Source organism: Lagopus muta, chromosome 32 (assembly GCF_023343835.1).
Source record: "Lagopus muta isolate bLagMut1 chromosome 32, bLagMut1 primary, whole genome shotgun sequence".
Taxonomy (NCBI): Eukaryota; Metazoa; Chordata; class Aves; order Galliformes; family Phasianidae; genus Lagopus; species Lagopus muta.
The window spans coordinates 765421-793001 of record NC_064464.1 but is presented as its reverse complement, the minus strand read 5'-3'; the positions used below and the strand labels follow the sequence as shown (position 1 = coordinate 793001).

Sequence of the window (27581 nt, the reverse complement as noted above, 5' to 3'; positions counted from 1 at the left end):
GTAGGCCACGGCTCCAGCTGCTTCCCTCCCAGCCCATTTCCTCAGCATTTCTATCAACCTCTATCAAACAGAGCGCTACTTACTGTCTCTGGGCACTTGGGAACTGGCAGGGTTATGGCCAGCACGCACACAAGCTGGAAAACGGCTCCAAAGAAGAGGCCGGAGCGCAGCACGTTCTCCATCAGCGTGGGCTCAGGGATCTCACGGGGCGAGAAATGCAGTTCAGCGGCCATAGCGCAGACAGCCTGCTGCTCTGCTGCTCTCCAGGAGGCTGCTTTCTACAAGGGGGAAACGAGAGCCATCATTCCATTCCTGCGCTCCGACGCTGTGACTTCCTGCTAGCAAAACCTCCCAGCCTGACTCACAGACGTGCTCTGAACATATCCTTGGTCTTCCGACCCAACCACAAGCAGGGACGCCAAACTTGCATTTCAGCAACAGCTGAACACGCAAGAATCAACTTCTCCCTGAGCTTGATCACACACGCACGACCACTGTCTCATGAACACTAACAACAAGAGTATTCATACCATCACTTGCACATTTGCATCTACCTGGCTACGTACGTGTTCACGGCCTTGCTGCTGCTGTGCTGGACGGCACCAAGCACAGCAATAAAGCACGCAGAAAGCCCACCTGCTGAGGACAGGGGGATGAGCTGGGCTCACGCCTAAGCACTGCTTACTGCAAAGGAAGGCACACCTACCTGGCAACGGCCACGCAGGATGCTCGAGACACAGTCACACACTGTTCTCCTGAGGCCCAACGCAAGGTCGCAGCCACTCACACTCTGCTCCTCGACGGTCTGCAACACAAAAGTCACAAGCTGCAAATTCAATCCATCCAAGATGCCATCGGGCCTCCGTGCTCACGGCACTCGCACTCATGTCTTCGCACGATCAATCAGCCGTGTGCTTACCGAGTGAGCGCTGCTCACTTCCACCTGACACCAGCAATCCACCCCTAACTGTCAAGTATGAACAGGAACCTATGCCTAACACTAAAAGACTACAACTAACCTATGCCTAACTCGAACAGAAGAACAGGAACCTATGCCTAACACTAAAAGACTACAACTAACCTATGCCTAACTCAAGAACAGGAACCTATGCCTAACACTAAAAGACTACGAGTAACCTATGCCTAACTCTAAAACATGAACAATAACCTACTCCTAACACTAACACTAATCTTAACACTAAAATCAACAAGAAAAACAGGGACGGGGACATAACAGGGTGAAGATGGAGCTGGGGGCCCGCAGAATTGGCTCCAGAGGAGGAGCTGATGGAAACTAATGCCACCCAGCTAATGCTGGGGGCGGGGGCCGCGCAGCGGGTAGGGAGCCGAGCGCCTGGACCAGCGGCGGTGGGACGGCGCCGATGCGGGGCCTGGCACGGTGGTGTGGTGCCAGGCCAGCTGTGCCGCAGGCGGATCCACCTCCATGGGCTCATCCGGAGGTGGATCCACCTCCATGGGCTCATCCAGAGGTGGATCCACCTCCATGGGCTCCACGGAGGTGGTCACAGCGCTGGTCCAGGCGCGATGGAAACGCACTCTCTTTTCCTTCCTCCTCCGCTTGATCTTAAAGGCGGCCCCCCTCCTCCTCTTCGCTTCTGGGGCCCCCAGCTCTCCCTTCCTATTGGAAATTGGGCAAGCTTCGCCCCTCGCTCTCTTTGCTCCTGACATGGCTGCCAGAGCTCTCAGAGGCGAGTGCGTTGGCCGGGGCAGCGGTGACCAAGGTGACGGCTGTGATGCGGCGAAGGTTCTAAAATGGCAGCCGCACTGCTGGCCATGGCGTTCCACATAGCATGAGGAGGGGGCTGCAGGACAGGGCACGGGACGGCAGCTAGAAGGCACCCCCTGTGCCCAGCGGGCAGCCCTTCTCTCCGGCAAGCAAGAGGCCACACAGGAGCCGGCCCCGAGAAAAGGGCCCTCGGCCTCCTTCGCCCTCTCTCTCCTGCCACGTGGGAATCCCCTTCTGGGGCTGGGCCATGCAGCACACAACACTCAGGGCACGCTCAGGGATCTCCTGAGGTCAGCGCAAACAACAGCGCGCTCCAGATCAGACCTGACGGTGCCTGCCTGCGGGGAGATAGAAGCCCCGGCTTCCATTTCAGCACCCAGCGCCTCTTCCTGCGGCTCAAACAGTGAGCGTCTGGGCACTCAAACATTACTTACGTAAATACATCCAAGCGAGTTCTCAACAAAACTTTCTGAGTCTCTGAGGGAATACGGTATAGGGAACAAGCTTCCTCAGCAAGGCTGTTTGTTACTCGCCTTGCTTATAAAGCCCTGCAGCCTACATCAGCGGGGGCAGCTTCTGCCAGCTCCCACACAGCTTCTCTGCTTTGCACTTTCTCTTGGCAGGGGACGAGGGAAAACCAGGCTAACAGGCAGACACCTGATGCGGGACGCAGGCTGCCGTGCCTGCCGAGAGCAGCGGGAGCGCTACGGCCGTGCGCAGGAAGCTTGGCTGCTGTGCTGAGACACGGCTGGGAAAGCACCTGCTCGCTCTTCTTGCCACCGTGGCTGCGTCCATACGGACCGAGCGGGGCTTTGTGCCAAACCAGCAAGAGCACAGCCTGCAGCGGCTGGGTGGGCCAACACGTTCACTGGGAGCTGCCCCCCACGGCACCCAGCTCGGCTCCTGACAGCACCTCCGATGCCGAACGCAGAACGGGAGCTTGCGCCAAATCAGCCCCAGCCTCTGCTCATACAACCAGAGAGCAGCCAAGGCTGGACAGGACCCACAAAGGCCACCGAGTCCAACTGTGACCAGCCCCACACACGACCGCTTGCTTCTAATGCAGCTCAAGGGTGGCATCCTATTGGCAACATAAAAACACACCAAGGCCTTCCCAACTTCAAGTGCTGCCAGCTACTGACACACACACACACACACACACACACACACTGAAATCCCTGACGCCGCTGGCTCAGAGGACCAGCTCAGAGAAGCGTTTGCCTGGGACGGATGGGCTGAGACTGGATCGAATCCTGCCTTTGAATTGGGACGCTGGACACAGCCTCACTGTGCGCCCAAAGACTAAGAACAGCGCCACCAAAGCGGGCAGAGACGCCACACGCGCTCCTCACTGCTTGCCGCTTTCACATCTCTCTCACCCGCCCTCCCTCCCACCAATCCATCAGGGCAGCCCTTCCCAAGCAACAAACAGAATCACACAGAACTTCAGCCCGCACTCGTCCCGCTCACTGACATCCAGAGCCAGGGACAAACCTTCAGCCATGCCTGCTCCTCCCCCACTCAAACAGAGCACCAGGAGCGTGGATCCACTCCTCGTCCAGCTTTGCTCGGCACAAATTCCAGCGGGGAGCCCTCATTCACACACCTGAAACACCAACGCACAACAGTGCATCAGAAAAGGCAATCAGAAAAGGAATCAGACTCCAGCCACGCTTTTCCGGCCGGCCGACGCCGCAGCCACAGGAGCCCATCGCCATCCTTGCCGCACCATCAGGCCCCGCCATCCGCAGCCTCCTGCCGGCGCACTCCGGGCCGAAAGCAAAACTCCACCGAGCGAGGCCAAAAGCCAAACTCGCCATCCGGACGGAGCCCCGCGCTTCCCCGCCGCCATCTCCAAGGACCACCGCCATGAAAACGACGCTCAGCGAGAGCGAGCGAGACGCCGGCTTCCCCGCCACGTCCAAACGAAGAGCGACGGCACCGGATCGCAGCGCGACGGCTCCCACCGCGCGACGGAGCGCGGCGCTGCCGCCGCCCGGGAGCCGCCCCGTTCGCCTCGGGCTGCGCCCCGGCACCCGCAGCCCTCGCGAGGCCGCGCGGCCCGCAAAGCCGCCAGCCGGGACCCGCCTCTGGCTGCCGGCGGCGCCGCCAGCTCCTCCCCCGACAGCCCCTCCATGCCCCCGCGCCGAGGCCCGACCCGGTTCCCGGCACGGAGCCCGCTCCTCCCGGCCCCGCTCACCGCTCCGAGCCGCGCCGCCTCGGAAGTGCTCTCCGCCAGCACGAAGCACTTCCGGCCCGGGCCCTAGCAACCGCCTGCGGCGTCACGTTGCTATGGGCGGCCTGCGGGCGGCCGGGGCTTGGGGGTGAAGTGGGGCCGGATTCCTCTCGGATGGCGCCGGAGCCGCGCGACTTTTCTCCTTCTCTCCTTCACCTTCCTCCCCCTTTTCCTTTCCCTTCTTTCTCTTCCCTTTCCTTTTCCTTTCTCTTCCTTTCTTCTCTTGGCTTTTCCTTTCCTTTTCTCTTCCTTCTCTTCCCCTTCACACTGCCCTTTTCCTTCCCTTTCTTCCTTCCTTCCCCTCTGTTCCCCTCTCCTCCTCTCCCCTCCCTTCCCCTTTCTTTCTCTCCCCACTCTCTATCCAGCTCTCAAGTGGAGATGCCTCAATGTCAGTGCTTGATGGGCTGCTTCGGCCCAGTTCCATGACCAGCGGGGCGGAGGGATCCGCGGGTGCGGAAAAGGGAAACGGGAACCCAAAACGATTAAAAACAGTGGCAACGATCTGAGGTGCAACAAACTAATTTACTAAATATGGTATCAGCAAAATAGAATGAGAGCGAGAGAGAGAGAGAGTGTGTCTGAAAGGTGGATAGGCCTCACCACAGCGCTGAGCTGAGAACTGCAGTCCAGTTGAGCCCAGGAAGGAAAGCAGGCGGAGACACGCAGGCGAAGACGAGAACATCAGGGGACTTGGCCAGGAGCTGTGTGTCCTTGCTGACCGCAAAGCCCCCTGGGGAAACGTGGTTCTTCTTCTCCTCCAGACAGGCACCCGCAACTTGAGCATCAGCAGCCAAACCCCCAGTGCATGACATGATGAGATGGTGTGCAATGCTGAGAACCCAAAGCACAAAACCATGACATTTCCCCCGTTATTCTACATCACTACATCATGCTTAATATATACAAACAAAACATTTCTGCAAGAAATCCCTGTTTTTCCCCTTAAATCTCGGGTTTTCTACCATAAATCCCCGTTTGTCCCCTTAAATCTCAGGTTCTTCCCCCTTAACTATGGCTTTTCCTGAGAGAAATTCCTGTTTTTCAATTAGGTCTTGGTTTTTTTTTCCCCCAGAAATCCCTGTTTTTCCCATTAAATCTAGGCTTTTTCCACTTAAATATGGCTTTTCCTGCCAGAAATCCCTATTTTTTCCCTTCAATCTGGCTTTTTCTTCTAGAAATCCCTGTTTTTCCCCTTAAATATGGATTTTTCTGCCAGAAATCCCTGCTTTTCCCCCTAAATCTCGGGTTTTTCCCCTTAAATATGGATTTTTCTGCCAGAAATCCCTGTTGTGCCCCTCAAATCAGGGGTTTCTCCCATTAAATATGGCTTTTTCTGCTAGAAATCCCTGCTGTGCACCTTAAATACGGATTTTTTTGCTACAAATGCATGTTTTTTCCCTACAATCTGGGTTTTTGCTCTTAAATATGACTTTTTCTCCTAGAAATCCCTGTTTTTCCCCTTAAATCTGGGGTTTTCTCCTAAATATCCCTGTTTTTCCATTAAATCTGGGTTTTTTCTTTTTAAATATGGTCTTTTTTGCTCGAAATCCCTGCTTTTCCCCTGAAATCTGGGGTTTTCTCCCCCAGAATCCCTGGTTTTCCATTTAATCTGGGGTTTTTTACCTTAAATATGGGTTTTTTTTTCTGCTGGAAATCCCTGCTTGTCCCTTAAATCTGGGGTTTTTCCCCTTAAATTTGGCTTTTTCTTCTAGAAATCCGTTTTTTCCCCTCAAATCTGCAATTTTCTACCATAAAACCCTGCTTTTCTCCTTAAATCTGGGTTTTTCCCATTAAATCTGGGGTTTCCTACCATAAATCCCTGTTTTTCCCCTTAAATCTGGGGTCTTTTCCCATTAAATATGGCTTTTTCTCCCGGAAATCCCTGTTTCTCCCCTTAAATCTGGGGTTTTCTCCTAGAGATGCCTGTTTTTCCCCTTAAATCTGGGGTCTTTTCCCATTAAATATGGCTTTTTCTCTGAGAAATCCCTGCTTTTCCCATTAAATATGGCTTTTCCTGGAAGAAATCCCTGTTTTGCCCTTCAATCTGGGGTTTTCTACCATCAATCCCTGTTTTTCCATTAAATCTGGGCTATTTCTCATTAAATACGTCTTTTCCTCCTAGAAATCTGTTTTGTCCCTTACATCTGGGTTTTTCCTCTGAAATATGCCTTTTTCTCTTAGAAATCTCTGGTTTTCCCCTTAAATATGGCTTTTTCTGCCAGAAATCCCTGTTGTGCCCCTTAAATATGGCCTTTTCTACTGCAAATGCATGTTTTTTCCCTACAGTCCGGGTATTTTCCTCTTAAATATGGCTTTTTCTGCTAGAAATCCCTGGTTTTCCCCTTAAATCTGGGGTTTTCCCATTAAATATGGCGTTTCCTGCAAGAAAGCCTTGTTTTGCAACTTACATCTGGGGTTTTCTCCCAGATATTCCTGGTTCTCTCCTTAAATCAGGGGATTTCTACCATAAAACCCTGTTTTTCCCACTAAATCTGGGGTTTTTCCCCTTAAATATGGCTTTTTCTGCCTGAAATCCCTGTTTTTTTCCTCAAATCTAGGGTTTTTCACCTTAAATATGGCTTTTTCTCCTAGAAATCCCTGCTTTTCCATTAAAACTGGGCTTTTTCCATGAAATATGGCTTTTTCTGCCAGAAATCCCTGTTTTTTTCCTCAAATCTAGGGTTTTTCACCTTAAATATGGCTTTTTCTCCTAGAAATCCCTGCTTTTCCATTAAAACTGGGCTTTTTCCATGAAATATGGCTTTTTCTGCCAGAAATCCCTGTTTTTCCCTTAAATCACGGGTTTTTCTGCTACAAATGCGTATTTTTTCCTACAATCTGGATTTTTGCTCTTCCTGATTCTTTTGATCTTCCTGATCAGGAGGAGGAGGTTGATGAGGCCTTCCACAAACAGTTGGAAGCAGCGTCACGATCCCAGGCGCTGGTGCTTATGGGGGACTTCAATCATCCAGATATTTGCTGGAAAAGCAATGTGGCCAGGCATGCGCGGTCCAGACGGTTCCTGCAATGTGTTGAAGACAACTTCCTGATGCAGGTGGTTGAGGAATCGACGAGGAGAGGGGTACTGCTGGACCTTATTCTCACTAATAGAGAAGGGCTTGTCAGGGAAGTAAAGGTCGGGGGCAGCTTGGGTTGTAGTGACCACGAGATGGTGGAGTTCAAGATCCTGAGTGGAAGAAGTAAAGCAAAAAGTAGGATTGCTATCCTGGACTTTAGGAGAGCCAACTTGGATCTCTTTCGGGGCCTACTTGGAGCTGTCTCATGGGCTAGGGTGGTGGAAGGCAAGGGGGCCTGTGAGAGCTGGTCAGCATTTAAGCAGCTCTTCTTCCAAGCTCAGGATCGGTGCGTCCCTGTGAGGAAGAAATCGGGAAAGGGTGGCAGGAGACCAGTGTGGATGAGCAAGGAGCTCGTGCACAAACTCAAAGGAAAGAAGAAGGCCCACGAAATGTGGAAAAAGGGTCTGACTACTTGGGAAGAATACAGGAATGTTGTCATGGTCTGCAGGGATGCGACAAGGAAGGCTAAAGCCCGCCTGGAATTAAATCTGGCAAAGGGGATAAAGGATAATAAAAAAGGTTTTTTCAAGTACGTTAACAGTAAAAGGAAGACTAGGGAGAATGTGGCTCCCCTGCTAAGTGACGGGAGTGTTCTGGTAACGGGGGATGCTGAGAAGGCGGAGATACTGAATGACTTCTTTGCTTCTGTCTTCAGTGAAAAAGCTCCCTCTCGGGAATCTGAGACCCTGGAGATCAGTGAGAGGATCTGGGGAATGGAAGACCCCCCTTCTGTCAGGGAAGAGGTGGTCCGGGAGCGCCTAGGCAACATCAATGTTCAGAAATCCATGGGACCTGATGGGATTCATCCACGGGTGCTGAAGGGGCTGGCAGAGGTGATTGCTGAACCGCTTTCGGTCATCTTTGAGAAGTCTTGGAAGACGGGGAAGGTGCCTGAAGACTGGAAGATAGCCAACGTCACCCCGGTCTTCAAAAAAGGCAAGAAGGAAGACCCAGGCAATTATAGGCCAGTCAGCCTCACCTCTGTCCCTGGAAAGGTGATGGAACAGCTTGTACTGGATGTCATCTCCAGACAACTGGAACAAGAGGAGGTTATCAGGAGTAGTCAGCACGGGTTCACAAGGGGGAGGTCGTGCTTGACCAACCTGGTAGCCTTCTATGATGTTGTCTCTGGCTGGGTGGATAGGGGGAGAGCAGTGGATGTAGTCTACCTTGATTTCAGCAAGGCATTTGATACTGTCCCCCATGACGTCCTTATAACAAAGCTGAGGAAGTGTGGGATAGATGAATGGACAGTGAGGTGGGCTGAGAACTGGCTGACTGGCAGAGCACAGAGGGTCGTTGTTGGTGGTGCAGAGTCCGGTTGGAGGCCTGTAACTAGTGGTGCTCCTCAGGGGTCTGTGCTGGGTCCGGTCTTGTTCAACATCTTCATCAATGACCTTGATGAGGGGATAATGGCCACCCTCAGCAAGTTTGCCGATGATACGAAGTTGGGAGGATTGGCTGACACGCCTGAAGGCTGTGCTGCCATTCAGCAAGACCTGGATAGGCTGAGAGCTGGGCAGAAAAAAAACGGATGAGGTTTAACAAAAGCAAGTGTAGAGTCTTGCATCTGGGGAGGAATAATTGCATGCACCACTACAGGTTGGGGGATGAGCTGCTGGAGGGGAGCTCTGCAGAAAGGGACCTGGGTGTCCTGGTGGACGACAGGTTGGCCATGAGCCAGCAGTGTGCCCTTGTGGCCAAGAGGGCCAATGGCTTACTGGGGTGCATTAAAAAGAGCGTGGCCAGCAGGTCAAGGGAGGTGATCCTCCCCCTCTACTCTGCCCTGGTAAGGCCTCATCTGCAGCACTGCGTCCAGTTCTGGGCTCCCCAGTACAAAACAGACAGGGATCTCTTGGAAAGAGTCCAGCGGAGGGCCACGAAGATGGTGAAGGGCCTGGAGCATCTCTGCTATGAGGAAAGGCTGAGTGAACTGGGTCTGTTCAGCCTTGAGAAAAGGAGACTGAGAGGGGACCTGATCCAGGTCTATAAATATCTCAGGTGTGGGGGGCAGAATGGCGAGGCCGGACTCTTTTCAGTGTTGAATGGAGACAGAACAAGGGGAAACGGCTGGAAACTGCAGCATAAGAATTTCCACACAAATGTATGAAGGAACCAATGTGCACAAGAACTTCTTTACAGTGAGGTGACGGAGCACTGGAACAGGCTGCCCAGGGAGGTGGTGGAGTCTCCTTCTCTGGAGATGTTCAAGACCTGCCTGGATGCCGACCTGTGAGACCTGGTGTAGGGAACTGCTTTGGCAGGGGGTTGGACTCGATGATCTCTGGAGGTCCCTTCCAACCCCTACAATCGTGAGATTCTGTCATTCTGTGACGTACCCCTATGGGAACATGGGAATGTGGTGATGGTGTGGGGTCAGGCTTTCTTTTCAGATTGTATCAGATGAAATCACTTCTAATGCAGAAGTGCTGGTTGGCATCTGGACATGAATGCCAAAAATATGTGGGTCAAAAATAGAATTTCTAGGGATCGCTTTTTCCTACAAATTCTCATCCTGCTCACCATGACTAAGGAGTGCTTGCTGAAGTCTGAACAGCTGTAAGACCTGAGAGGAAAAGGGATTCACTGCTGCTTAGTGAAGGATAAGCGGAGCTCACCACAACTTTCTCTCTAAATTGGAGAGGTGTGGATTTGAAGGCTGGACTTTTCGATGGATTAGGAATTGGCTGGTCAGGTGCAGCCAAAGGTTGTGGTCAATGATTCTGTGTCAGGGTGGAGACCGATCACAAGTGGCATCCCTCAAGGGTCAGTCTTGCCATGGATGCTCTTCAACGTCTTCATCAACCGTGCAGATGATGGTATTGAGTGCACCCTCAGCAAGTTTAAAAATGACACCAAGCTGAGCGGTGCAGTCGATCCATGGAGGGAAGGGAAGCCATCCAGAGGGACCTGGACAGGCTGCAGAAGTGGGCCCATGTGAACCTGATGAGGTTAAAAAAGGCTGAGTGCAAGGTGCTGCATTTCATCTGGGACAATGCAAGGTGTTTATACAGACCTGGAGAAGGACCTCTTGAGAGCAGCCCTGTGGAGAAAGTCTTGGGGGTTCTGGTGGATGACAAGCTGGACATGAGTCAGCTGTGTGCGCCTGCAGCCCAGAAGGCCAGTTGTGTTCTGGGCTGCATTAAGAAAGGGAGCCAGCAGGGAGAGGGAGGTGATTGTCCCCTTCTACTCAGCTCTTGTGGGGCCCCATCTGCAGCTCTGTGTCCAGGCCTGGGGCCCACAGCACAGGAAGGACATGGAGCTCTGGGGGCGGGTCCAGAGGAGGGCCACTAACATGATCAGGGGGCTGGAGCAGCTCTGCTAGGAAGAAAGGCTGAGGGAACTGGGCTTGTTAAGCTTGGGGAAGAGAAGGCTGCAGGAAGACCTCATTGTGGCCTTTCAGTACTTGAAAGGAGCTTACAAAGAGGAGGGAGGACAGCTGTTTATGATGGTGGATAGTGACAGAACAAGGGGGAATGGTTTTATAAACTGAGACTGGGGAGGTTTATGTTAGATACTAAAAGTAAGTTTTTCACTGAGAGGGTGATGACCCTATATTCTATGATAACATAGTCATGTTGAGGAAAAGACTGTGAATCATTTGTTGAGACAGATGAGAAGACGATCCCTGCTGAAATTTGTCCATGACATCATTTTCCTCACTGCATCCTTGAGCTCCTGGTTCCGCATGCTGTAGATGAGGGGGTTTAGTGTTGGAGGCACCACTGAGTACAGAAATGAAACCACCAGGTCCAGGGATGGGGAAGAGATGGATGGGGGCTTCATGTAGGCCAGAAAGTCAGTGCTGACAAAGAGGGAGACCACAGTGAGGTGAGGGAGGCATGTGGAGAAGGCTTTGTGTCGTCCCTGCTCAGAGGGCATCCTCAGCACAACCCTGAACATCTGCACATAGGACACAACAATGAATATAAAACATCCAAGTATGGCAAGAACACTAACCTCAATAAATACAGTTTCCCTGTAGTAATCTGATGCTGAGCAGGAGAGCTGGAGGATCTGGGGGATTTCACAGAAGAACTGATCCACAGCATTGCCATGGCACAGTGGCTGAGAAAATGTATTGGCAGTGTGCAACAGAGCAAAGAGAGCCCCAGTGGCCCAGGCAGCTGCTGCCATGGTGGCACAAGCTCTGCTGTCCATCAAGGTCCCGTAGTGCAGGGGCTTGCAGATGGCAACGTAGCGGTCATAGGACATGATTGTGAGGATGCAATACTCTGCTGAGAACAAAAACAAAAAGAAAAAGACCTGTGCAACACATCCTGCGTAGGAGATGTGCCTGGTGTCCCAGAGGGCATTGGCCATGGCTTTGGGGAGAGTGGTGGAGATGCAGCCCAGGTCGAGGAGGGCGAGGTTGAGGAGGAAGAAGTACATGGGGGTGTGCAGGCGGTGGTGGCAGGCTACGGCTGTGCTGATGAGGCCGTTGCCCAGGAGGGCAGCCAGGTAGATGCCCAGCAAGAGCCAGAAGTGCAGGAGCTGCAGCTGCCGCGTGTCTGCCAACGCCAGGAGGAGGAACTGGCTGATGGAGCTGCTGTTGGGCATCTGCTGCCTGTGACACAGTCACCTGTCTGAGGAGGGAAAACCAGGAAAATGTTATTTCATTCCTCCCCAGGCAAACCCTACTCTGTGTCTTCTGAAACCTCCCAGACTGCCTCCCTCCCTTCTGCCAGATCTTTTCTGCTACATGCCTTGAGCTCTGGTTGCTGTTGGCTGATGTTTCCACGCTGCACAAGGAGCTCTGTTGCAGGCTGTGGATGAGTCAGGCTTGCTCAGCAGCAATAAAGCAATCGAAATACAGAGTGATCTCAGATTCAAAACCTGAGATGTCAAGGAGCTTCCCACAGCTTTCTCCAAACTGGTCAGCAGTGCTCTGTGGATATTGTTCTATTTTTTCTAGTTGCCCCAGCACTCATGAGGAATGTTTTTAAGGTAGAAATCCTCTTGATCACTTTGAGACACTTTAAATGAATCTTTTTCGATCAGGGAGGCAAAGGCCATACCCCTCACTTCCAAGTGATCAGTGCTATATCTGTGTTTGTATCACTGGAGGATGGTCACACTCAGGAGTTACCCTGACAAGACTCTGGGTGCTGGTAAGAGCAGAGCAATCCCAGTTAGATGGGCAGAACTCAAAGTCTCTTGATTTGCTCACTGTTCCACAGGAGGATCTCAGCTCTCTCTACCTCATCAGGGACACTGCCATCCAGCAACATTTTCTTGGCCTTAACACCCAGGCATCGTCTCCATGGTACTGCTGGATAACAGAACCGCCATGGCAGAGCTGCACCCTTGTGTAGGTTTGACTGCAGCCCAGGAGGAGCCACAGGAGCAGAGTCAAATGCCAAAAGCATGGGGTGTCTTAGAAAGAGTCATCTCATTCCTAGCCCTAAAGACAGTGTTTATCAGAGGGTGTCTGAGCTCCACTTGAATCCCCATCCCACACCCTGCTGAGTCCTAATGAAACTCTTAATCAAGTTCTCATGACACTAGGAACGGATGCCCAGGGTGACAGTGAAAATTGACAAAAGAGTTGCTGCAGGGAAGGTATCTGCACTGCAGGGATGGCAGTGAGGTGACCATTTCCCCCACCCAGGCTTTGCAGTCAGCACTCTCCTCTCCCTGCCTGCCCCTATCTCTGCTGCTTGCAGCTGTCACTGCCTGCAGCTGCTTCTCGGCCCCCACATCCCTTCCCTGGAGCTCACAGAGCACATCCCAGCCACTTTCTGCTCAGCTCTGCCCTACAGTCCCCTACTGGCCCAGGGCCATCTTGGTGTGAGCTGGTGCCCAGGGCCAGGTCACGCAGACCCTGGTGACACTGGACATACAGCAATGGTGATTTGTATGCATGGAGAAGCAATAAAGAAATTTTGCTGTGTGTCCTGGTAACCCTAGTTAAATGTGATGACACAGGATGCTTAGTCTCTTCTCTGAAATCACCACCTCTGTTTCTATTCCCACAACGGCAAGTGAAAAGAGAAAGCATAGGCTTATTATTCTTCCTCTTGCAAAGCACCCTTAGAAAAACCCGGTGCAGTACAGCTGTGATCCCCCTGCCCAGTCAGCAGCTGTGGCAGCAGAAGGCCCCTGCCCTGCCCTGCCCTGCCCTGCCATGCCGGGGGGCTCCTTCCCCCCACACATCTCCCCACAGCGCCCTGGGCAGCTCCCCGGGCAGGCTGAGTGCTGAGCCTGGCAGGCGGCAGATTCCCTGCCCCGGCACACAGCCCCTGGGGCACAGCAGGGACCTGCTCTGCAGGACAGCCCTGGGCACCCGGCTGCAGCCCCGGCTGCACAGCCTGCAGCCGTCCTGGGACACGCAGCCCTCAGGGCTGTGCTCTGATGCTGCAGCACAGAAGCCCTCAGCTGGAGCAGATCTTAATCCACAATGCAGCCTGACCTGCACTGGGATGCCCCAGACTTAGTGATCCCTGCAGTAAAATCCACTACATTAGCAGCAGCAAGAGACTTGCCTTCTCAAGGGCTGTGAGCAATGCTCCTCCAGTGAGCTCACAGGATAATGTGACACATAGTCCGTGAGATCTCTTTCATCTGTCCTGTCACCTGCAGATCATTCTCCCAGCTCCAGCTCTGCTGCGTTCTGCACAGGAGCTGCTCCTGGGCACAACTGTCTCTCTGCAGTGCTGCCCACTTCTATAAGCTCCTTGTTTCCCAGGAGCCCAGAGCAGCTCAGCAGACGAGGATGTGATTTCCTACTCTCCCTGGAGATACCCATGTTTCTCCTGACCTGCCAGCTCTTGCAAGGCATCAGGGTCGTCTCTGCAGAACGTATTTCAAAGTCAGCTCAATTGATCAACATATCCTTTGGATTCCAAAAGCACGGTTGTTCCTACAAGAAGAATTTTGACCATAAGAGAAACAAATGGCAAATCTGGAAACCTCCTCTCGTGACCTGTAAGTGCTGCAATAGCATTAAAGAATCACAGCACGTCTTAGGTTGGAGGGGGCTTTAAAGACAACCTAGTTCTAAGCCCTCAGCCATGGGCCAACCACCAGATCAGGCTGCCCAGCATCCCATCCATTCCAACCTTGAATGCCTCCAGGGATGTTCATCCACAGCCTCTTTTGGCAACATTTTCCTGTGCCTGTGTGTAAAAAATGTCTTTTTAACATCTAACCACAGTCTCCCCTTTCAAATTCAAAAGGCACTTCCATTTGTTCTGATTCTATCAGGCCATCTCACCGTAACTCAGGGGTTATTCATCCCATCTGCTGGTGGAAACCCTGGGGCTGAAATGGGATCAGTTCCTCACAGAACCATGGGAGCCAGGAGTCCTCTTAGCTGAGTTCAGATGTGCACAATGAGGTGTCTGTGTGGGAGCCCCTCATCTGAATCCTTGGTCTTTGTTCAACAGGGCCTGCACTGCTCACACACAAACACTCAGTGATGCCCAAGGTGCCTGGGGTGATCCCAGCTGTGTGCTGGTGCTTGTAAGCTGTGGTGGCAAATCTGTGAGACAGACACCTCCTTCCTGAGCATCAGCTGAGGGCCAGAAGGGAGGCATTCGTGGCCATCCTAAATGCCACCACAGCCCTGTGCTTAGGACACACGCTGTGCCTTTTGCATCTGTCCCCATGGAGCATGTGGTGTTATTCTGCTGACCAAATGGATGAGCTCACAGAAGAGCCAGATCTTCCTCTGTGCTCCATCTGTGGCATACTCTGGAGTTCAGCGCATTACAAAGCTAGGACACATCTACATTCTTTCACTGATGACACTTTCTTAGTTTGCTTTGGGCTCTCGTGTCAATGGCATCAGAAGAAGTCTAGGATCATGCCAGTTCCCAGATGGCAGGAAGCTGGCAAACGTTCCACATTTAAACGAGAGCAAGAAAGAGGACATAGGCAATTACAGAGCTGTCAGTCTCAATTCAATACCTGGTATATTTATGGAAAAAATGATGTTGGGAGTTTCTGAGAAACACCTGAACGACAATTCTGTCATTGGTCACAGCCAACACAAGTTCACGAGGGGAAAGTCTTATTAAACTTAATGTCCTTTTATGACAAGATCACTCATCTAATTGACCAAGGGAAGCCAGCTGAGGATGTCCTTCAGGATTTCAGTGGAGCTTTTGAAAGGCTTTCTTAGATAATTCCTCTGGACAAATTTTTCTGCACAGGGCTAGACAGAAACATAATGTGATGGGGGAGCAGTTGGCCAGTGGGTCAGCCCAAAGGGTTACATTAAATGGGGTTCCATCAGGCTGGTGGATGGTCACTAGCAGGGTTCCATGGGCTCCATGTGGGGGCCTCTTCTCTATAATGTTTTCATCAATGACTTGCATGCAGGGCTAGAAAATGTTTTGAGTTCATTTGCTGATGATACCAAATTGGGTAGAGCTGTTTCCTCTACGGAGGGTAGAGGAGATTTTCAGAGAGATGTGCCCAAGTTAAAGAACTGGGTAAGCACCAACCACATGAAGTATAACAAGAACAAGTGCCTGACTCTGCACCTGGGTAAGGGCAACCCTGGACATACACACTGATCTGTGAATGAGACACTGGAGAGCAGTCCCACTGAAAGGGGTTGGAGGTCCTGGTGAACATAAAATTGTTTTTTTGAACAAAAAATGAGTCAGCACTGTGCCCAGGCAGCCAGAAAGGCCAGCCATCCCTTGGATGCACTGAACATGGCCTTGCCAGGTGGGTGAGGGAAGGGATTGTCCCACTCTGCTCTGCACTTCTGAGGCCTCACTTGGATCACTGGATTCACTTCTGGGTGCCACAGAACATAAAGGATGTAAAACTATTGGAGACTTTCAAAAGGAGGGCTTTAGAACTGAGAGATCTGAAGTTCAAAGTTTCAATGGGATTGATTGCTTGTTCAGACTGGGCCCTTCTCACATCCCACATCCTGGGATGAGACACACTGCCCACATGGGACTTGGGCCTCACGGCATCCTTGCACCCCATGCAGAGTCTGGCAGCTGCTGTCCCCTGCTCTTTCATTTGACATCACACAAACCTCCATCCCACTGCCCCAGGAAGGAAAGGCCCTGAGCTGCCATGAGGGACAGGATCTCCCTGCCAAGGCTCTGGGGATCAGGGCTTGGCCTTTTTGCTTCACAAGACAAAGGAGGCTTTTCTCAGCATCACAGCCACCATCCCACTGCCTTGATCTGCCTGTAATCATGGCTTCCAATTCTCTGCTCTAACAAGTCCCTGGGGAAGCTTGCTTGTGAATGGCCCTCAGTGGGGCCCATTAATACTCCTAGAAACTTCACTGTTTCTTCTTACTTCATCTTCTTGGGCACTTCATGCAATTTTCTCTCTGCACTGGAGGTTGATGGACTCAGCAGTAAATGCCCTCTGTGGTCCATTACAACCTCCTGTGCCGTGTGCCTTCCTGTCATCTTGTTCAGGTGTTCAGAACTTGTTCAGCAAACTGGAGAGGTATCTGGAGAGAGCTTAAAGAGGAAGAGAATGATGGGCATTTAAGAATTCTAGTTATTTATTTATAGTTGGGTTTAAACAAGAAGTTTAAGCAGCACTTTGCAAATGATACTGATCCAGTATGTCCCCTAATGAACTTTGCTCTGTCGCTGTGTGGACAAATGTCCTCCTCAACTTCCCCACCCCATTTCTACTCACTTTCACCCCATGGCACTTGCATCACTTTTCCTCACATCACTCTTCTCCTCTGGAGTCACCCGCTCAGTGTTAAACCTCTCTTGAAATAACTCCCCCTTGCATTCCTCAGAGAACCAGCTGCACATGGGTAATGAAAGATTTCTTTTGCCAGTTTTTTTTTTTATTATTATTTCCCACAGATAGAAGGAAACATGATGCAATCAAATGAGCAATAAAACACAATGATCAACTGTATGCTTTGTCCAAACTGCATCTAATGAGGTTTGTCTTTACAGGGAATATTTGTACAAGAAATGAGTTAGACAGAGATAGGAAGGGGTAGACATAATGACAGCTAAGGAGGTGAGAAAAGAGTCCATGAAAATTTGGAGAGAAGGAGCAAATTCCATTACTCTCCCCGAAGACCAGAGATGAGGCAGATAGTTGGGAGGGAGGAATCTGAGTGAACAAAGAGCAAGGGATGGGGAAATCTGGAGAGCAGTGGGAAGAGCATGTGTCCAGATGGGCTGCTGAAAACATGCCCTTAAATATGGTGATTGATTTAGGAGAGCTGGAGACACCTGGAGGATGAGGGACATCAAATAAGCAGCAGGGCAGAGCAGCGGTGGATGCTGGGCATTGGTCACAGGGCATTGGCACTGGCACCACTGTCTGTTCCTGTACCTGAAAGGCATCTGTGTCCTGAAAACACAGTTTTTGAAAACATTGTCCTTTTAGGAAAAGTATGTAATTAAATAAATAAAAATAAAAATAAAAATAAAAATATAAAAATAAAAATAAAAATAAAAATAAAAATAAAAATAAAAATAAAAATAAAAATAAAAATAAAAATAAAAATAAAACAGGCACAATATCCCCTGCAATATGAGCTTTTTCAGCTTAATGTTAGAGTTGACACATGAGAGCATTTGAAGTTGAGAAGTGTTAACACATTTTTATCAACTCCCTCTTGCAGACATCTTCCTTGTGTGGGGGATCTGAAATGTGGAGGCACTACTCTGCATTATGCCTCCCCTACATCTTCTACCCATGGTCTTGTTCAAATAAAAAGGTGGAGACTGACTTCTTACAGCATTTCTGAATAATAGGACAAGGATGAAACACAATAAACCAAAAGAGAGATTTACATTAGACGTTTGGAAGGAATTTCCAACATTCCGTAGATCATGATGTGAGGCATGGAGCTGGTATGGAACAGGCAGCCCAGAGCAGATGGGGCTGCACCACCCCTGGAGATGTTTGAGATGTCAAGGGCCCCAGGCACCCTGATCTACTGTGTGACAGCCCTGCACACAGCAAGGGAGATGGAACTGGATGGGCTTTAGGATCCTTCAATCCAAACCATTCAAAAATCCTACAATTCTTGTCAGCCTTTACCAACACGGGATCCTGTTTGCTTAGGTATTCCCTGATCTCCTCTTCTTTCTCCAACAGTACATCTGCCTTGCACCAACATTTCCCACCTGTCTCTGGCACCCAGGATTCCAAGAAGCCCAGACCAACTAATAAACCGTGAGGTCAGGAAAGTAATGAATGTCAGAGACTTTTCCATGTCCTGTCTCATGATGTTCCCTGCCCCATTCTACACTGGACCCACATTCTCCCTAGCCTTCCTTTTGTAGACTACATTGTATTTCTTCAATCCATTCTTGCCTGTGATATGCCTGGGCTCATTCAATTGCGGTTGAACTCTGGCTTTCCTAAACTCATCTCAGCAGGAACACTGGACAAAGTCTCTGCATTGCTGACAGGTGACCTCTTCTTGTTTCCACTTCCTGCACGCTTCCTTTCTATATTTGGGTGAGACCAGTGCAATCCATTCCCAGTCATGCAGGATTTCTGACATTTGTATTTGGCTTCCTTTTCCTTGGGATGGGCTTATTCTGCTTGGAAGCCATGATCCCTATATTGTAACCGCATTTTTTGAACCAATTCCCCTCAAAGCCTTTCCCTGCTGTACTGCAGAGAACTGAAGAAGCCAAGGTGTGCTCTTCTGAAGCCCAGGGTTGTGAGCTTGTCTTTTACCCTCCCTTCAGGCTCCTCAGCTCCACCATCCCATGGCCACTGCAGCTCAGGTTCACTTTCATCTTCACATTCACATTCCCCACCAGCCCTTCCTTGCCGGTGAATATGAGATCCAGCAGAGCACCTCTCCTCTTGGATTCCTCTATGGCTTGCTCAAGAAGCTGCCATCTGTGCTCTCCAGGGATCTCCTGCATGGTGCATGCCCTGCTGTGCTGTCCCTGCAGCAGACACTGCAGTGAAAATGGCCTCCAAATGGCCTGACAAGATGAGGCTCCTATCTGTCTGCAGAGGGCACCTTCCACTTGCTCTTTCTGATCAGGAAGCCAGGAACAGACACTGCTGGTCTCCTTTGGTTGCCATTACCATTTGCTCTGACCTGGCTGCTCTGCCATCCCCAGGAGAAGTTCAGTGCACTCTCCCAGAGCGCAGTCACCTTTCCTTGTCTCCTCACTCATCCATCACAAAAACTCTGTAACCCATTGTGCTGCAGTCCAGTTGTGGAAGCCATTTAACCGTGTCCCTGTGGTCCAAACAAGAGCTCAGGCCTGCAATTGAACAAAGACTTCTAGCTCTGCATGTGTTGGTGTTATCATTAGTGTAAAAGCACATAAAGAAACAAGCACCATTGTTCCTAGCATGGCTGCATAACACATCTACGGTATTTGTGTTCAGAAGGTGGCACACAGGCATTAGACCCACTGTGAGGCTCGGAGTTCTCCAAGCAGCACGGACACTCCTAGGGCATGGCTTTCCTGAAGGCCCTGTGCTGCATTTGCCAGCAGCATCTGTGTGTGCTGTGTGTGCTGGACCACCTAGGGAACTGGCCTGACATCAGGCTGCTTCTGATGCCATTCACGTGTATGCCCATAGAAAACTGAGATTTCATCAGTTGAAATATGAAGATGTGTGCCAGCTCTGTAGTGCCTGGAGCTCCAAAATATTGAGTAGATGGGGAACAGAGAAAGATCTGTCTCTTCTTTTGTGAGCTCAGCCATTTAGTCAGCTGCATAACTCTGCATGCACCATGGAGACGGGTAAAGAAGGCAAACTTGGGTGCCATGAACGAAGGGGTCGGTTGTTATTTAGGATGTCTGAGAATACCATTATCCCTTCTCTGGCCCTCAGCTGATGCTCAGGAAGGAGGTGTCTATCTCAGGGAATTCCCACACACTCCACAAGCACTGGCACACATCCAGCAGCACCCCAGGCACCTTGGTCATCACCAGGGTCTGTGTGTGAGCAACTGACTCCCTGCTGAAGGACCAAGGACTCAGAGCAGGAGCTCACATGCAGGCAACTCCTTGTGCACATCTGAACTGAACCAGAGGAATCACTGAAACTCCGGTGGGTCTGTGGGGATCTGAACCCAATTTCAATCATAAGGTTTCCATCCAGGGCTGAGATGCTTGCACTGCCTCATCTGGATCACTGCCCTGCACAGGGGAAGTCCACTGTCCTTGTCTGTGTGCCCTTTTTGTTTCAGCAAACACTCTCTGGTAGGACTAACCATATGTCTGCAATCAGTCACTGTCCACTGGACATTTGGCGGTTAATTGAGCGCATTTCAAAGTACAGTCATGACACTGTTGTCTGTCAGGAGCTGTTGGCCATGGAGACCCAGGGACATCTCAGGGGAGATCAGTAGGGAAGATAGAAATGACATCATCTGCTGCTGAGTTACTCTGGGCTCCTGGGACACACGGAGTTCATACAAGTGGGCAGTGCTGCAGGGAAACAGCTGTGCCCAGGAGCAGCTCCTGTGCAGCACACAGCAGGACAGGTAGAGGAAATAAGGAAGAGAGCTGACAGGCTGTGTGGCACGTTAGGCTGTGAGCTCACTGGAGGAGCATTTCTCACAGCTCTTGACCAGATAAGTCCCTCATTGCAGTCAGTGTAGTGGCTTTAATGCAGGAATCACTAAATCTGGGACAGCCCATTGCAGGTCAGTCTGAAGGCACTCCATATTTCTTTATTTTGGATAAAAACCTCCTCCACTCCAGCTTCCATACTGCAGCATCAAAGCACAGCCCTGGGGGCTGCATGTCCCAGGACGGCTGCAGGCTGTGCTGCCATGGCTGCAGCCGGGTGCCCAGGGCTGTCCTGCAGAGCAGGTCCCTGCTGTGCCCCAGGGGCTGTGTGCTGGGGCAGGGACTGTGCTGCCTGCCAGGCTCAGCACTCAGCCTGCCCAGGGAGCTGCGGGGAGATGTGTGGGGGGAAGGAGCCCCTGGCAGGGCAGGGCAGGGCAGGGGCCTTCTGCTGTCACAGCTGCTGCCTGGGGCAGGGGGATCACAGATACACTGCATGTCACAGTGTTTCCAGAGGCACTTTGCAAGAGGAGAGACGAGGAGGGGATTTTCCATTTCCTGTTCTGAGAAAAGGGAAAAGGATCATAAGCAGAAATCTAAAACAGGCTGTCAACATCAAACACATCTCAAAGAGTCTTGAATTGTACTTTCATCTGTCATTTGTTTTGCGTACACTCACATAGAATGAGCTTTCAACCTCTCCTTTCATTTTCTACATACATGAATACACTTATCCTGTGAAAGGCAGCTTTCTCTAACAGAAATTTGAGGGCACAGAGGTAGGGGCAGGAGACTTGAACAGCAGTTGGGGTGAAGATATAAGACATGGAAACAGATGAAAATATCTAGCAAGATTGGGTAAGATCAGAAAATGAGAGGAAGGCAAAAGCTCCATGTGCTTCTTCTGCTTTTGGAATGCTGAGCTTCATGAAATTAATTTCAAGTAATGGAGCTAATGAACCCTGTCCTAACAGAAAGAAAAAGTTTCATAGTATAGCAGGAGCGACTCTGAGAATATTCTTGTCATTATCTTCTGTGTTCTGAACAGGACTCCATGCCCAGGAACTGCAGATGCCCAACAGCAGCTCCATCAGCCAGTTCCTCCTCCTGGCGTTGGCAGACACGCGGCAGCTGCAGCTCCTGCACTTCTGGCTCTTGCTGGGCATCTACCTGGCTGCCCTCCTGGGCAACGGCCTCATCAGCACAGCCGTAGCCTGCCACCACCGCCTGCACACCCCCATGTACTTCTTCCTCCTCAACCTCGCCCTCCTCGACCTGGGCTGCATCTCCACCACTCTCCCCAAAGCCATGGCCAATGCCCTCTGGGACACCAGGCACATCTCCTATGCTGGATGTGCTGCACAGGTCTTCTTTTTATTATTCTTCTTTGGTGCAGAGTATTGCATTCTCACCATCATGTCCTATGACCGCTACGTTGCCATCTGCAAGCCCCTGCACTACGGCACTCTGTTTGGAGGTAGAGCTTGTGCCACCATGGCAGCAGCTGCCTGGGGCGCTGGGGTTCTCTATTCCCTGCTGCACACTGCCAACACATTTTCTATGTCTTTCTGCCTTAGTAATGTTTTGGAGCAGTTCTTCTGTGAAATGGCCCAGATCCTCAAGCTCTCCTGCTCAGAACCAGACTACCTCAGGGAAACTGGGATTATTTATTTCAGTCTTTGTTTAATCTTTGGGTGTTTTGTTTTCATTCTTTTCTCTTATGTGCAGATCTTCAGGGCTGTGCTGAGGATGCCCTCTGAGCAGGGACGCCACAAAGCCTTCTCCATGTGCCTCCCTCACCTGGCTGTGGTTTCCCTCTTTGTCAGCACTGTGATGTTTGCCTACTTGAAGCCACCCTCCATCTCTTCCCCATCCCTGCAGCTGGTGGTGTCATTTCTGTACTCAGTGGTGCCTCCAGTAATGAACCCCCTCATCTACAGCATGAGGAATAAGGAACTCAAGGATGCTCTGTGGAAACTGTTGAACAAATGGGTTTTGAAATCAGTGAGCTGCCCAACTTTTTCTATCTAAGAATTGTAATGCAGATTTTAACAGTATCAAACTGTCTTCTTTTTGTTTATGTATTCATTGTCAAAGTGTAATTTATTGAATATTTTATTCTGTGTTTTATGTATTCTAATCTTTTTCACTGAAATTATCATTATCCACAGCAATTACTACTCAGTTTGTACCTGTGCAGTGTCATCCAGACATGCTGTACATGGGGAAGCAGGCTCTCTCCTGAATCTTAATAAAACAAAGGGCGTGCAGTGACTTTGTCTGTCTTCCTTCCTGAGAGGCATTTCTGGAGCTGTTAGGGTCAGTTGTTCTCAGAAACCCACAATCCAGCAGGAAGCATACGGCTGTTAATCCAACTGTGTGGTGACTTCAGCCTGCAATAGCTGACTGGCCATCCCTTGGCTCCTGGCTGGGGTCTGTGCTTGCAGGCTCACATCTGTCAGTGCCTCTGACAGGCCAGCAGCAGCACCTGTTTGCATGTTGGTTCTGAGATCCCCTCTTCCTCACTCCCTGTGACACCCTGCATAGGAAAAGGACTTGGATATGGATTCTCATCTCATAAATTTCCAGTCTTCCTTAAGGGCTTCTCCATTTTGCACACAGAGGATTCCACTGTCTCCAGGAAGGTCTGTGGTAGAGAAATCATGTACAAAGATCTGACAAAAGTTACCCAGGACCTGTAGGAGCCATCCTGGAGCATAGGCTGGTAGGTAGAAAGCTGCCTCTAATGAGATGGGGAGATCAGGAGAAGCCTAGAGAACAGAGATGGGAGATAGAGGGGAGGGAAGAGGAGATTGGCCAGCAAAAAATGAAGATATGGAAAAGGAAAGAGGGGTTCAGGCAGTGTTGGTGCTGCTGTGACTCACTCAGACTGCAAAACCCACAGACCTTAAGCCTTCTTTGTGCCTCAAAGTGCATTCCTCACCCTGACAGGAATCCCCTGCAATAACGCTGAACCTCAAAGCTTCTCTAGAAGCCCAAATTCAGAACTCCAGTACCCTAGCCATACCTTTACTCTCTTGCCCACTCTCATCCTTGGCCCATGGGTGTCCAACCTTTTGGCTCACCTGCGCCACATTTAGTGAATGGAAGTTTTCTCAGGCTGCATATGCTCAAGTTCCTTCAAAAGCAAGGCTTCCTATTTATTTCCATGGGAACTACAACAAACACAAAGACCACCATAACACTATTGGATAGAGCAAATTCTCAGCTACAAAGCACTGTTTTTCTGCAGTCACCACCATTAGCTATGCATTTTTGCCAGTGATGAACAAGAGCCTGCATACCATGCTCATCACCATCTGCACCAGCGAAGGTGACCCACCGTCACCACTGCTGAAACGCATCGCCCACTGCCTCGCTCTGCTCACATCCACTGTTTGCTCTCCACAAACATTCAGCAGGCATTGGTGAATGTCAAGGAGTGCAACTTTTTTTTCAACTTGGAGGAATTCAGCGGCACACCTTTGCTTCATATGCACTGCCATGTCAGATGCCATTCTCTCAGACTGCCCCTCTGCTGCCATCTGTCACACGGCAGCAACACGTAATGGGACGCTGGTGGGAAGGTTCAGCCTCTACAGCCATACATCCAACATCCGCCTCTGATCTTATGGCCCAACTTAATAAAATGGTGGCATTACTTTTGAGGCAGCTCTCATCACTGGAGGTCGGTGGCCCTCCCTGCGGCAGGGGATTGGAACCTGCTGATCTTCGGAGCTCCTTCCCAATCCAACCATTCTATGTCTTATGATTCTCATAAAATATGTAATACTGTTAATATAGAAGTAACAAAACATTTCATTTAATATGTTGTTCTTACAATATTCATTACAACAAACAAAAAAAAGCAAACAAACAAACAAAAAACCATAAAACCAGTAGGATATTTGACCTTGTTTTTGTGAAGCTAACACAGCAGTCTGGTCAGACGGCAGCAGTTGTGATTCTTACTGAGGTCTCAAGGTGTGCAGCAGAGACTTCGGATGAGATTTTATTCTTCCTGTACTGCCCTCTTGACAAACTTTATGCAAAACCTGTGTGTTCTGCCAACAAGCAATGGCACGAATAAGGTGTGACTGTGAAGTGAAGGGGCTGAGATAGGAATTATGAGAGTCTGTTAAAGAGACATGATCAGTTTTTTGAGTTGAATATGTGATTAAAATTCCATACATTCCACTTGAAGATTTTCATGGCATATGTTTATATCAACTGAAAATGGTCTCACAAACATAAAGAGATGATTTATTTTGTCAGTCCTGAAGCCCCCAAGCTGTGGGTTGTGGTCCACAAACCCGAAGGACGGGATGCCATCCAGAGGGACCCGGTCAGGCTGAGCAGTGGGCCCAGGAGAACCTCATGAGGTTCAAGAAATCCAAGTGCAAAGTCTGGCAGCAGAGTTGTGACAGTCCCCACTACCAGTACAAGCTGGGGGATGAAAGCATGGAGCACAGCCCTGCTGAGAAGGACCTGGTGGGTCCTGGTGGATGGCAGCTGGACATGAGCCAGCACTGTGCCCTCACAGCCCTGAAAGCCAACCGTATCCTGGGCTGCATCACAGAAATCACAGAACCCACAGAAACACTGAGGTTGGAAAAGACCTACAAGGTCATCCAGTCCAACCGTCCACCCATCACCAATAGGTCTCACCCAATGACATCCCTCAACACAACATCCAAACGTTCCTTGCACACCTTCAGGGTCAGTGACTCCACCACCTCCCTGTGCAGCCCATTCCAGTGCCTGACCACCCTTTCAGTAATGTTATTTCCTAAAGTCCAGCCTGAATCTCCCCCGGTGCAACTTGAGGCCATTCCCTCTTTTCCAATTACTGCCACATGAGAGAAGAGGCCGACCCCCAGCTCCCTGCAACCTCCCTCCAGTCACAGAAAGCAATAAGGTCTCCCCTGAACCTCCTCTTCTCCATACTAAACAATCCCATCTCCCTCAGCTGCTCCTCATAAGACTTGTGCTCCAGACCCCTCACCAGTTTTGTTACTCTTCTGTGGACGTGCTCCAGGGCCTCAGTGTCTTCCCTGCAGTGAGGGTCCAAAAAGTGAACACAGCACTGAAGTTGCAGCCTCATCAATGTGAGTACAGAGGGACAATGACTTCCCTACTCCTGCTAGCAGTGCTATTTCTGATACAAGCCAGGATGCCATCGGCCTTCATGGCCACCTGGGCACACTGCTGGCTCATGATCCTCTGAGCATCAATCAATACCCCCAGGTCCATTTCCTCTGCATAGTCTTCCAGCCACTCTGCCCCATGCCTGTAGCATTCTTTAGGGTTGCTGTGGCCAAAGCCCAGGACCCGGCATTCATTCTTGTTGAACTTCAAACCATTGGCTACAGCCTGTTAGATCCCTCTGTAGAGCTGTGCAACCTGCAGGCAGATCGACACTTCCTGCCAACTTGGTGCCATCTGCAAGCCATGGATATTCAAGGACCATTTGGAATTTCTGTTGAGGGACCTGGTCTAGTGAGAACTATTGGTGATGGGTGGATGGGAGGACAGGATGATCTTGAATGTCTTTTCCAACCTCTGTGATTCTGTGATTCTGTGATGATGACAAATGCCTGCAGTATCTTCATGCCCGCTGTTGCATCCCATACCCACAGAGCAAGGCAAGCCAGCTTTGTGTAGAGGCCCTGGCTTCTTTGATGTTTTTTAAGTCTATTTTTCTTTTGCTGTAGGCCTCACATCCAAACAAAATAGCCCTACAGTAAGCTTTCTAGTCCATAATACCATCTACCTATACTATTTGGAACATTTAAAAACCACTGCAGTTTGGCAAGCAAGAGTTAATCACACAATTCAGCAACTGTATTTCTAAAGTGTGTTACTAACATAGATGGTATTTCTACTTTTTCACATCACCTATTTCTAAGGACAAGTTACCAAATACAAATACACTGTGCTCTGCTTCTTCAGGTGAATTCCCCCTTTTTAACATCAAATTCAGAAACAACATTCCATTCCTATGTAACTGGCAACAAAAAGGTAACCCTATTTGGGCTGCTGAGCTGTGCAAAGACATTGCTGCCTGAATAAAGAATATGGCTGTAAAGGTGTGCCATGTGGATGCTCATGTGCCCAAGAGTCGGGCTACTGAAGAACAGCAAAATAACCATCATTTAGACCAAGCTGCCAGAATTGAGGTGGCTCAAACAGACCTGGACTGGCAGAACAAGGGTGAATTATTTCTAGCTCGGTGGGCTCATGAGTCCTCGGGCCATCAAGGAAGAGATGCAACATATAAATGGGCTGGAGACCAAGGGGTGGATTTAAGTATGGATGCTGTTGCACAAGTTATTCATGCCAAACCTCGACCTCCAAGGCAGTACTTAATCACACAGGATTGTTCTTACCGTGCTCTGTGCACAGAGTTGCCAGGAGTTATCAGGTCAATCACACAACACCACAGTGCCTGCTGTCCTTCCCTATCGCTCAGCTGTTCACAGACCTTGCCTCTTAAAAACAGCCTTGGGTCCACAGCTGGCTCCACAATGAACCCCAAAATCCAAATGGATGACCCCAAAGCTCAACTGAGAGCACCCAGAACTCCTAGCATGACCCCCAAAATCAAGGGATTAACCCAGTACCCCAACAGACGACACCATAAGCCCAAGGAAAACCCCCAAACCCAATGAAAGCCGACACACAGGGCTGCAGAAAAATGAGCGGGGTACACTGTCCTGTGCTGTAGAAGTGGAGGCTCACCACAGACGTTGTTGTTTCCCAGGTTTCAGCAGCAAATTGTGAGAAACACGCTCCAGATCAACAATTTCTAATCAGGCAAAGAACTTTCTGAAGAGCAGCTTATTCATTATTGCAGTAATGAGTGCACCCCCCCTGCGACAAGGGAGAAATTGACAAGTACTCAGTGAAATCCATCCCTTTATATACCCTGGGTCCGATGCAGGTAAAGCCTCTCCTGGCATTCATTGGTTGAGCATCCCAGGCTCACAGTCTTCACAACGCTCTTCTTCCTTACATTTCCACGCAATGCCTGTTACCAACCCATTGTTGGTAACCATTCCCCA

General features: G+C 50.2%; 2 protein-coding genes and 1 pseudogene across 2 annotated transcripts; 1 reads left to right on the top strand and 2 right to left on the bottom strand.

Moving 5' to 3' along the window:
• LOC125686165 (protein MANBAL-like) overlaps window positions 1-27581 on the bottom strand; it is a 115159-nt pseudogene that overhangs the window by 14245 nt on the left and 73333 nt on the right.
• On the bottom strand, window positions 10658-11620 carry LOC125686135 (olfactory receptor 14J1-like). The gene has a single exon (XM_048929822.1). It carries the CDS (start codon window positions 11618-11620, stop codon window positions 10658-10660), a length of 963 nt encoding a protein of 320 aa, XP_048785779.1.
• LOC125686161 (olfactory receptor 14C36-like) lies at window positions 21577-22548 on the top strand. Its single transcript, XM_048929881.1, has one exon. It carries the CDS (start codon window positions 21589-21591, stop codon window positions 22546-22548), a length of 960 nt encoding a protein of 319 aa, XP_048785838.1. The 5' UTR covers window positions 21577-21588.

Bases quoted from the DNA above. Each gene is read 5' to 3' on its own strand.
- LOC125686161 (XM_048929881.1), top strand. From the start codon at position 21,589: ATGCCCAACAGCAGCTCCATCAGCCAGTTCCTCCTCCTGGCGTTGGCA.
- LOC125686135 (XM_048929822.1), bottom strand. From the start codon at position 11,620: ATGCCCAACAGCAGCTCCATCAGCCAGTTCCTCCTCCTGGCGTTGGCA.